Source organism: Crassostrea angulata, chromosome 2, assembly GCF_025612915.1.
Source record: "Crassostrea angulata isolate pt1a10 chromosome 2, ASM2561291v2, whole genome shotgun sequence".
In the NCBI taxonomy this organism is placed as follows: Eukaryota; Metazoa; Mollusca; class Bivalvia; order Ostreida; family Ostreidae; genus Magallana; species Magallana angulata.
The window spans coordinates 37031066-37043400 of record NC_069112.1 but is presented as its reverse complement, the minus strand read 5'-3'; the positions used below and the strand labels follow the sequence as shown (position 1 = coordinate 37043400).

Here is a 12335-nt window from a genome sequence, read left to right as displayed (position 1 = left end):
TATGTTTACCTCTGGAACGTTTTCTACAGGAAATATACTCATTAAAAGTCAAATGTTTTCTTTCTAACTCTACAAGCATTTTAATGTAATCAGTTTTACATCCTCTAGTTGTCGTAAATTGTTGACATCTTTGAATCATACACTTTGCTTCATGCCAGAATTCCTTGAAATCGTCGTCCGAAATTTCTGCTGAATCTGCATGCGCAAATGATTCGTTTCTTAGGTGTCTAATTCTTTCGATATCGTCTACGACACACATATCTTTTTTTGTTGGTGTTTTTCCCCATTTATTTGTTGGCCCCAATGACGGATCCGGACATAAATTTCGTATCAGTTTGTAAAGCAAGCTAACATCAAACGTACGGTAATCAGGTACATTTGTTGAGTTAAAGCAACACTTTGTGTTTTGATCCTGATTAAGTCTGAATTTTCCAGTAAGTAGTGATTGACAGGCTTTTATATTCTTGATCAGCTCTGTAGGCTTGATGAATATATTTAAAATGTCCTCGAGGGGCAGTTTTATAATATCAATGCAAACCTTTGAAACACGCGCAAAATTCAGTTGCCTTTGAGTAAGACCTCTTGATGTCATAGTTTGTTTTATTTCAATTCAACCTCTTCTCTTATTTAGAAATCTTTGTTTTTATTTGATCATCGTTGTTTTGAGTTCTGCAGTCGTAACCTCTTTCTTTCAAGCTCTGAAAATAAATGGAAAATCACTGAGGAAAATAAACAATCTGATTATTATCAATATATTTCCTATATAATTTTCCTTGCCAATTGACTCAAAGCGCACTAAAATTAAACAATTTAATAAATTGTTTGGCATTTAGTCGATAACTTATGATTTTACACCTCAAACTATGCTTGACAAAATCTTTTAATTTGTAAATATCTTTAAAAAATTGTAATATTTGTATCAGTTGTTGGTTTTTTTAACTAAAGAAACTTAAAACATGCTTATAGGTTAAATGTATTCTGTCAGATAGAGAAATAATTTGAGTATAGCATTCATTAAAAGATAGATTTAAGCTACATAAGTTCCTAAACTTGTGCATTGTTACTTACACCAAAACATTTAATAGTCTATGTACATTTTTTTTAATATTTGTTTTTTATATTAATCTAAACTTCTTTAGGGAGTTTGGAAAATCACCATTGATCGGCAATCTATTATCAATTAAAGAAACTGAATAAATGGGAATTGGTGTGATTTTATTTTTAATGGAAAGAACTTTTAAAACGGGTAGACTAATTAACATAATGGAAAAAAGAGTAGGGCGAGTAAACCGTTGGGCAGATTCTTCATATCGGACAACTTTGAATAAAAAAATACAAGTATATATCCCTACAATAGCTCTTTTTTTTATAATTTTATATATTTTTATACCACCACCGACTAGCAGTAAATCTTATACAATTTAAATACACCAGCAGTGTTTTATTATCATGAGTTCATATATTGTTAAAAGCAATTAAAGCCCCTTTCACAATTGGCGCACGAGCAGAGGCGACCAAATATTCGTGCGACCGAAAATATTTTGTATGAATTGTTAATTGTTGCCGAAATAATCGCCTATGAAAAAAGTATTCGTACGAATTTCACACGATCTAAGCGAGCGTTGTGCTATGTAAACGCATTGAATTATGCGATATATCTTGCGTCTGTATGCGACTGTTGTACAATGTTGAAAGATAATACGATAGGAACGTGCGAGAGACTAGGTGATCGGACGATTGAACGTGCGCCAATGTGATTGGACGTGCGATTATGCGTTCCATGGTACGAATGCGAGTCAGAGGGGGTATATATACCGCCCATATTTATACTCTGTCCCAAGATATTCTGGATTTACATTTGGCTTAATTGCTTGATATTCATAAATACTTCAGGGTTCAAACGTTGTTCATTCAAAAGTATGAAAAATGTCCAAGATTTCTTAGTCAAAACGCCCCTGTTGGCTTATCAGGTTTCAATACAATGCTAAAAAATGTGATGTCTGCGGAGATTTTGTATTGCAGCAAGCCCGGATGATAACGTTGAAAAATTGCGCGATGCTTTCCGAGTGTATTCCGAATGGAGAAAAGATGTAAACATTATCCATTATAAATCTCCATAAGGAATCTGATTTCGTTCCTGTGAATTTTTCCGAGTGAAAGATGATAATGTGTCAATGAAATTATCTTGGAAAATATCCTTTTCAACTATGTCAATTGCACTTCTTTCACAGGTATGTGCATTTTTATTAAAAATCGTCCAAATGTGCTGCATAAATATCTTGGGACAGGCTATAGTAGACATAGTTGAAAGCGAGAAAAGATGCCGCCTAAGAAGATGCAGATATAAAGCAGCATTTATTATCATACATCAATATGTTTATTCTATAAATGTCTTATTTGTCTAGAAAGTCACGTGACAGGGCGATGTCATAGGAATGAAAAAGCTTATATGAGTATACAATGTAGACAAACATAATTAAATGAAAATATTAAATCATTATGATTCTCTTTATATTTCAGAACCAACAAAACATTCTATGATTTATGAGAGAAAAGTGAGACAGTTACGTGGGAAATCAAACAATCACGACGTTAATGTTGCTACTGTTAAAAAGTCAAACATAAGTAGAAATCAACGTATTTTCTGTAATCATATAATGCTTAGTATGATAAAACGTGTATTGCATTAATGTTCAGGGTATATGAAGATCCCCCCCCAAAAAAAAAAAAAAAACAAAACAAAACAAAAACAAAACAAATTTCTCTCGGGCGAAACCCTCAAGAGATATGATTTTTCTTGAGGGAAAAAATGTTCATACATGCATTTCTCTCATCATCATGTAATGAATGTATATTGTAAAATTTATTCTGAAACAGGCTGATAAGTCGTGCAATGATAGTAAAACGTTGCAAGATTACATGAGACACGTTGGGCAACAGTCTCGCGGTCGCAAAACAGACGCTTGAACACCAGCGATTTATCTTACGATCTTTATAAATCGTGTATAACTCTTGCGAGTACACAAAACGTTGTAAGACGTTCGTACTAATGATCGTGTGTTGCACTGCGATAATTTTGATCGCGTTTGGTCGCGTCTGAATAATGTGCATGTCCACTATTCAGAGGACACTTGATGCGACCAGTAAGACGTATGCAACGAATGCGAGAGCTCGTGCTACGTAAGCGAGGGCTGGTACAACGTATGCGAGAGGACGTGCAAAGCTTAAAAAAAATTCGACCGCAAAGTGGTGTAAAGTGGTCGTGCGCCAATTGTAAAAGGGGCTTAAGAAAACATTTTTACACAGAATATACAAGAAAAAATTGTGGTACAACATATTAAGCATTATATTAAACTCCCGCTCTTGCGCAGGATATCTAGTAATATACTAAAATTGAATTGATTTTTCACTTCCGCAAGTCTGTTTTTACATGCATGAGAATTTATAAATTAGTTAAGTTAACACGTAGCCGGACGATTCTCTGATCAATTAGTTTATAAAAATTCATCTATGTAATACGAAGATTTAACAAGACACCTTTGAGACAATTTTCACTAGTAATACCCCCGCTCTGATGTGAATATATTCAAAATACGCAAGTTGACATTAAACAGGAAGTTGTCGCCCGAATGGTACAACCATAGATTTTACCATATGTCACGCGTTAACAAATTTCAAGCATCTGCTATGAATAGTTGCTAAGTAACCTTTGACGATGTTTTGTTTGAAAATGTTGTCTAAAAAAATCACAGCAATTATTTAACAGGAGGTTGACGTCCTATTGGCAAAGAAATAGATCCCACCATACACATACACAAAGAGTGTCTTAAAATGTCAAGCATAAATGTTTCTTCGTATTCAGTAAGAAATACCTTGAACGTCAGATGACGTTATTTATAATTTTGACCCGATATTTACAGATACATGAAAACTACCTTCTTTTGGACAGTTTGATGTCCAAAATACAATTACATGTACCACCAATCCCACAAAATGTGTAACACTTATATACAAATGTGCAAATAATTGTTTTACTTATGTTTTTTATCACTGTACACTTTTACAGATTGTATTGGATTTTTTTCCGAGTTAAAGGCATAACACTTATACTTTGTGTTGCGCAGTGACGTCCGGGGTCAATGTTTTCAGTAATTTTTAATAAAGGACTATCTGTTTGTAGTTATTGATATTTATCTCTTCAAAATTTGGTTCATAGAATATCATGACAAATGCTAATTTGAGGTTTAAGTATTATTTGGTTCTCAGTTCCATTCATAGAGATACAACTGTTAATATTTTATAATTTATTGTTGACATAACAAATTTTGAGCGTGCGCCGTGACTGCAATTTTGCTATATAAGATTCTGAATAATGACCAGGAATAAAAAAGGTCGGGTCTAATTTGTTCTGCCCTAGATTTTTGGATGAAAGTTTTTACATGAATTTCTACTGGTATAATCATTATTTTAAGATTAAAAAATAAGATATTTACCACACCGTTTGTTTAGGGGGTCATCTCAGAGTTTGTTAATCTTTAACATAGGACCCTATGGGATTTTGCTTGAAATGTATCAATTTTGCATATTTTTTTTTACATTTTTTCAAAACTTCTGCCTTAGGGATTTTTTTTTCTGTTCTACACATTAAAGTTATTGCTAAAAGGCATAAAATGGTCAAATAACAAAAAACAACTTTTACCTCTTTGTTTGTTCCACGGGTCTTATCAAAGGTGATTTTTGCATGCCCAATTTCCCAGATTCGTCAGATAATGGCTATTTTTATTTGACAAAGGCGGAAAAGGTGATCTATGTAGTATTATTAAAACATTCAGACATATTTAAGTAATAAAAAATTCTATAACATCACATATTAAGGGTCATAAATATAAAATACATGGTTACTGTCTTGAAATATATGAATTAAGCTATATTTAGACGGGTTAAGAAAACTTGACAGAGGGCTAGGCTTGCTGAACCCTCTTCACGTTTTCGACCCGAGTCCAAATATAGCTTATACTTCGAGACATTTATGTTTATTCCACAATATAACATTATTTTTACGCATCAAACGAGATATTTTCAACAATTTCCGCTGAATATCTGCAGTTGAAACTATCACGAAATGGCGTCAACCAAGCAAAAAAGATGACGTCACAATACATTTAAACGCTGCGCGAAAGCGTGCATACACGTTCTGTACTCGGCCGCGTTAAATTAGTCGTAATATGACGTTAATAAACATAGATATTTTAGTGTCATTACCAATAAAACAAGAATAGAATTCCTGGGTCCCCCGCCGTTCAAGCAGTATACTAGTATCGAGTCTATCGACCAAGGCTGATTTAGGAATTTGACCAAGATATTAGTGGTATAAACATTTGGTATAAATTTAATGAAAAGCCGTCAAAATTTGTAGGCATGAGAGCGCTTACAAGGTCAACTTTTGGATAAAACGGAGTCATTATTGTGGTCAAAGTCCCATAACTCCAACAAAAAGTATCGACCAATGCTGACTTTCGAACTTGACCAAGGTATTAGTAGTATAAACATTTGGTATAAATTTAATGAAAATCCGTCAAAATTTGTAGGCATGAGAGCGCTTACAAGGTCAACTTTTGGATAAAACGGAGTCATTATTGTGGTCAAAGTCCCTTAACTCCAACAAAAAGTATCGACCAATGCTGATTTTCGAACTTGACCAAGGTAATAGTGGTATAAACATTTGGTATAAATTTAATGAAAATCCGTCAAAATTTGTAGGCATGAGAGCGCTTACAAGGTCAACTTTTGGATAAAACGGAGTCATTATTGTGGTCAAAGTCCCATAACTCCAACAAAAAGTATCGACCAATGCTGACTTTCGAACTTGACCAAGGTATTAGTGGTATAAACATTTGGTATAAATTTAATGAAAATCCGTCAAAATTTGTAGGCATGAGAGCGCTTACAAGGTCAACTTTTGGATAAAACGGAGTCATTATTGTGGTCAAAGTCCCATAACTCCAACAAAAAGTATCGACCAATGCTGACTTTCGAACTTGACCAAGGTAATAGTGGTATAAACATTTGGTATAAATTTAATGAAATTCCGTCAAAATTTGTAGGCATGAGAGCGCTTACAAGGTCGATTTTTGGATAAAACAGAGTCATTATTGTGGTCAAAGTCCCATAACTCCAACAAAAAGTATAGACCAATGCTGACTTTCGAACTTGACCAAGGTAATAGTGGTATAAACATTTGGTATAAATTTAATGAAATTCCGTCAAAATTTGTAGGCATGAGAGCGCTTACAAGGTCGATTTTTGGATAAAACAGAGTCATTATTGTGGTCAAAGTCCCTTAACTCCAACAAAAAGTATCGACCAATGCTGATTTTCGAACTTGACCAAGGTAATAGTGGTATAAACATTTGGTATAAATTAAATGAAAATCCGTCAAAATTTGTAGGCATGAGAGCGCTTACAAAAAAGTGTGACGGACGGACGCACGGACACACGGACGCACGGACCCACAGACACCGGACCCACAGACACACGGACCCACGGACACACGGACGGACGCCCGGCATTTATATGTCCCCGCACCGCGTTGCGGCGGGGGACAAAAATCAATGATGATAACAGGATTAAAGCCATTCTGAAACGGGATGGGGCTGGATTTGTTGGAGGAGTCATTATTCGCCATTTATTGAAATGGAACCTGGCTAAGACTAGAACAGCTAAACCCAAAAAACATTGACTCAAGAGTGTAGTGATTAATGCCAAGGCTCATAAAACGAGTAAGCTCCCCCAGTGGATGGTTGACATAGAAAAAACGGTTTCAAGCAAAAAGAAAGGCCCCAGGAAAAAAAAAGGCATAAAGAAAGGACAGAAACTGATTGTTAAACTTCCTATAAAAAACAATAAACAGATTCCGTTGACTCAACCTCCCCCTAATACAACAAGAGCCATGGTAAAACAAGGTCAAAAGAAAATGGATCGAGCCATGACTGGACCGATAGGGAGTCAGAAAACTCCCGATATTCAACCTAATGTGTTTCCTGGTATTAAGGTTCCTGTTCATCACATTCCAAGATCCTCATTGTTGTTTACAAAAGTGGCTGGTTTTAGTCCTTTACAAGATCCCGATAAGAAAAACAAGAAGGGGAAATACCAATGTCGATATTGTCCTGCAGAGTTAAGAGTGAAGAAAAATAGAGATCAGCACGAGAGAACCTCTCACTTGGGTTATGCCCCTGCCTAGAAAAGAGTATAAAAACCCTCACAGACTGAATGTAAACATCATAATGAACAAGAATGGGTACAAGCCAGAAGAAAAAGAGCAAAGTGTGCTGTTGTAAATCTCGACTGAAACCTTATTTACCCATATTGGAGTTATTACCGACGCCACATTATTCACCAAAATTAAAGAAAGAGGTGACAAAGCACTGTTCTAATGACTGTATTTATAAAATTTGTGAAATCGTGTACAAGCTCCTAAAAGGCAACGTTCTACTGAACTCCTCTCAGAAGAAAAAAATTGCTCCTCAGAAACACATCTTGAGGCGCCTGGTTCAATCGCAGTCCATACAATAACGCAGAAGAACTTTAATACTGAATCAAAAAGGGGGCGTTTTCCCAGTGATTCCCATGCTCCTCAGTTTACTCCTTTGAAATCATGAGTCGCAAGATGGTGTTAGTTCCGGAAGCCATGTTACTGGAATTGAAAGGAAAATTACCTAAATCTCCCGAATTTCAAGCCGTCGTTGGATTAGGACAGCAGTTAGATCAGATTCAAGGGAGAGAGGATTTGAAACCTGAAGAAAAAGTGGCTTTCTATGGGCTTCAATTACACCGTTATCGGAATTATTTACAACAAGCCCGTTATCAGAGGAAGGAAAGGACATTTACACAACCATTACCTAAAACACAGAAAAATAGAGAGGCAGTCGAAGATGTTGAGTTTGCTGCTGATCCTGTTGCTAATGCTGCTGACCCAGGTTCCTCAGAACTGGACAAACAAGTGTTAACAAGTTTAAGCAACAAAATTCAAAAGAAAGCAGGGCTTCTCTTAGATCATCTCAAGAAAACTAAAGTCTTGAAATGGAATTCCGATGGAGAAATCAGATACCGAGGAAAATTCATACCCCAATATAATACCGTTGATCTTGTGATACAATGATTCTATTTTTCATAGATACAATGAAAACTAGATCTCGCATAGAAATCGGCCCTCCTATTGGAACGGACCAATTTGCTCAAGCCTTAAAAAAAACCAATGTTCAAACAGATTAGCTAACGAATCCAAACATTATAAAAGTCATGCAGAGACCAGGAAAAATCCACACCCCTTAGCCCATTCTAGCTGACAAAGACTCTGATAATAATGATAACGATACGGGGTGTCAGGAACTTTCGACTATTAGCACACCACAAGCTTCTCCTTTCCTTCTAACTCCAAAGACAACCAGAAAAAGAGACAATATCCTCCTAGATTGGAATATATTAAGAAATGAAAAAATAGACAAAGGTTTTACAAACCATTTTACAAGAGATTTATTACAATCCTAAGACTGGATATGGAGGAGTACAATCTTTATACCGGCAAGTGCGTGCAAGGGGACATCCAATATCCATTGCTGATATTAGAAAATGGTTGAAAGAGCAATAGACTTATACTTTGCATAAACCCATTCGCCGCAAATTCAAGAGACAACAAACAAGAGTAACAGGTATCGACGAGCAATGGCAATTAGATTTGGCAGATGTATCCCAATTGAAGAAAGAGAACGATGGTTATACCTTTTTACTGTGTGCTACGCGGGTATGATAAGGCAACTCTCAGAGATCAAAATCCTCTGATCGATATGCCGTCACAATAAGCAGCATGATGTCATATTTTACTCAGAAACATGTCGATTTTAACTTTATCTCTAGTTTCAAATATAAAAACTACAGGCATAAAATATCACTAGAAACTCTTCTAATTGAACATATCTTCGATTTCTCTCTATTACGTATAATTATCATTGATGACGTCACAAGCATGTTTAATAGAGAAGATCATGTCGGGAGACCAAATCATCGGAATGCAGTGTAAACAATGCCGATATAAGACTTATTTAACACAGATACCTAAGATTTAGAAGAGTGTCAGTTAGGATATAATCAGGATAATACAGGCTTGGATATTTTGTTTAATCAGCAAGTGTTATAAGGTAGGCAGATCGACATGTATATGGCTTGACCAGCCTTTCCTCTGTCCGTGTGTACAAAAAAGGCAAAAGTGTAACACTACCCCGGATTTTATGAAAGACGACCTTGGCAAATATCAACGGTATATGACCTAAACTACTTGAAAAGTGCTGCTAGAATCCTGTGCTTCGTTGTTTTAAAAGAAAAATACGAAGTTACAATGAAATTATAGAAGTTGCGAGGATTTCCGATAAATATTTACAATATTTATTTTATGCGATTAACAATAGGATTTTAGCAGTAATACTAATAAACATGAACTAATTGCCGATCGAATTAGTGTAGCAAACATACAAATAAACTTCGGGGTAGTGTTACACTTTTTGATTTTTTGTTAAGGTAAAAAAAGTGATCTATTTTTAACTGTCAAGTGATACCATGGCACGCAGCTTCAAAGATCGAGGCGATTCCGAAGTAGACAAATAATATCTTGGTGAACACATTCCCGTGGTATTCATATTTTGCATGTTTTCTTTAAAGAATACCAGTTTTTAAATTGATCATAATTTTGACGGTCATTAAACTCGGAGTTGCCTTAACTTACCCGCGTATCGATGTACTCTCTAAATGTGCTTGGTTGGTGCCTTTAAAGCAGAAAACGGGAAAAGAAATGATTCGCGGATTACAACTTATTTTTACAGAAAAGGGCGTTCGCATTCAGTCGGACCAAGGGAGGGAATTCACAAACAAGGAATTTCTGCGCGCTTTTAAATTTATTCATTTCTTCACCACTAGCAATGTAGAAACAAAAGCAAGTATCGTTGAGCGTTTTCAACGCACCCTAAAAGCTCGCATGTGGAGATATTTCACTCGTCATAAAACTCGAAGATATATGGACATTTTACTGGATCTGGTATATGCCTACAATCACTCATATCATCGCAGTATAATTAGAGCTCCTGCTGACGTGAATGCCTCCAATGTCCTACAAGTTTGGAAAACTCTGTATCAAAAGAATTTCTCTACACCCTTCTTTTCCCCTAACTTCACAAAAGAGACATAGTGCGCATCAGTAAAGCAAAGCGAACTTTTGAAAAGGGATATCTACCTAACTGGACCCGGGAGTTGTTTACCATATCTCATCGAGTCCAGGGGGCTGTTCCTTATAGATATAAGGTACAGGACTATCACGGAGAAGAACTGGAGGGAACTTTTTACGAGTCTGAATTACAAAAAGTCATTGAAGAAGACGACGTCTATAAAATAGAGAAAATTCTGGACAATAAAAAGCGTCGCATAAGGGAAAAAATCATTACAGAAATCAAAGTGCGCTGGTAAGGATATCCCCCTAGTTTTGACTCATGGTTTCCACAAACAGATCTTCTACTCCCCATATGAGTGATCATTAAAAAAATGTTTGGAGAAAAAATTCCTAGAGCTATACACGATTCGAACCGAGAATATTTGATGATTTGTCTTAGTTATACCGTAGGGTAAACCATGCCAAGTCCCACTCTTCAACTCAAAAGCAGCACTAAATTAGAAAATGCATGCGAAAAGATGTCACGTGATCGTGAGTTCTTTATTAAAGACATGCAGCTCGAGGTTTTGACTTATTATCAGACCAATCGATGATCAAGCTACATGGTTGATGGAGAGAGAGAGGATGAATCCCATTCAGTACTGTTGGAAAATCATAGATTCTAAGGGAGCCCCTACGAAAAACTTAAAGGAGCAAGGGTGTGTAGTAAGCTGGAATGTTTGCGTATTTTCATGCAAAAACCTCGTTTTCCTCAGGGAGAGGAAAAAATCTGCTCGTACGAAAGGAATCAGATTCCTGACAGGAAAAGATATTTCCGTATGATCGGTATAAACACACAGCATGGACTCTGATTGAGGGAGACTGGACAGATGATTTGGAAAAATGTTCAAAAGACTTTCGCGACACCATCGGTGAATGTTATTTGGACTCTTGTGTATCTTACGAGAATGTGTACATGCGGAGACCCTTTCCAATCCGAGTCAAAAGGAGCAGATCTCACAGTGTATGAAAAAATTCATCCATGTTTGTTTATGTTGTTCTTATTGTTGTTCAAGTAAAAAAAAATAAGAGTATATAAAAAGAGTGTTCTTTATGTATGAGACTTATTTGATCTCAAGACATGGCTCAGAAAACAGGGTTTTACATGACTCTACCGAGTGATGGGTCTATGTCTACTTTTCCCGAGAATACGATGGCTCATTTAAAACATTATTACCCCAAACCATGGATTTCACTGATAGTGAATGGGAGGAAGTAGGTCTCACAGAAATGATGTATCCTAATACACTCCAAAACATAGACCCAAGGGAAGCACATTTCGATATCTTAATTCCTACTCATCTCGATGTAGAACCCGAAGATCCTGATATAGCGGGGCGATTTACGATTGAAAAAATAGGCCGATAGAAAAAAAAATCAAAACGGTTTGAAATACATAATCTCCAAGAGAATTATGATGAGTTAAACTTTGTATTTGAATAATGTACAAATCAATGTGCTCTCCATTACTTCATGCTAAAGCAATGAACATACCATTACCGTTAGAAATGCTTATAGTAACGAACTCTATTTTTAATGATAACAGTAAAATGTTAAAACTCAAAACGTGTTGCTGAAAATATAGTAATAAAAATTTACCATTAAAATTATTACAACGTTAACCAACTCGTATATTTTTCTTTGTTGTGTGTTTTTTTTATGTTAACAACTAATGATGATTCATACAACAATCATATTTTTTGCGGCCCATTTGACGCTTGGTCAATCTGATTTTTTGTTTGATAATTGGTACAAAAGAAAGATGATAATACTGATAATAGATAAGTCGTACATGAACTAATTGATTGGATACGGGACATGCGGGAACAATGTTTTCCTGAACCGTGTTGCCAACACCCATTTCTAAATTAAAAGATAGGGTGCATGTACAACTTACGTTATGCATAATTATACGCATTTTACAAATGCCTACATGGTTATGCTGCACTGGATATAAATAGATCAAGGGACTAGAAACGAGCTCGTTGCAAGCAACGACTAGGTCTTCCGTCGCAGCTGCCTCATACCTGTGTGTCCAGCACGGAGATAGAAAGAGAGAGATGGAGAGGAAGAGAGCTCG

At 35.9% G+C, this 12335-nt stretch overlaps 1 protein-coding gene across 1 annotated transcript in view; it reads right to left on the bottom strand.

The window, feature by feature from the left end:
* Positions 1-12335, bottom strand: part of LOC128172316 (uncharacterized) — a 59234-nt gene that overhangs the window by 31680 nt on the left and 15219 nt on the right. The window contains exon 2 of the mRNA XM_052838110.1: positions 10-698. Within this exon, the coding sequence (XP_052694070.1) occupies positions 10-592 (583 nt within the window). The 5' untranslated portion in view covers positions 593-698. The remainder of the gene's footprint in view (positions 1-9; positions 699-12335) is intronic.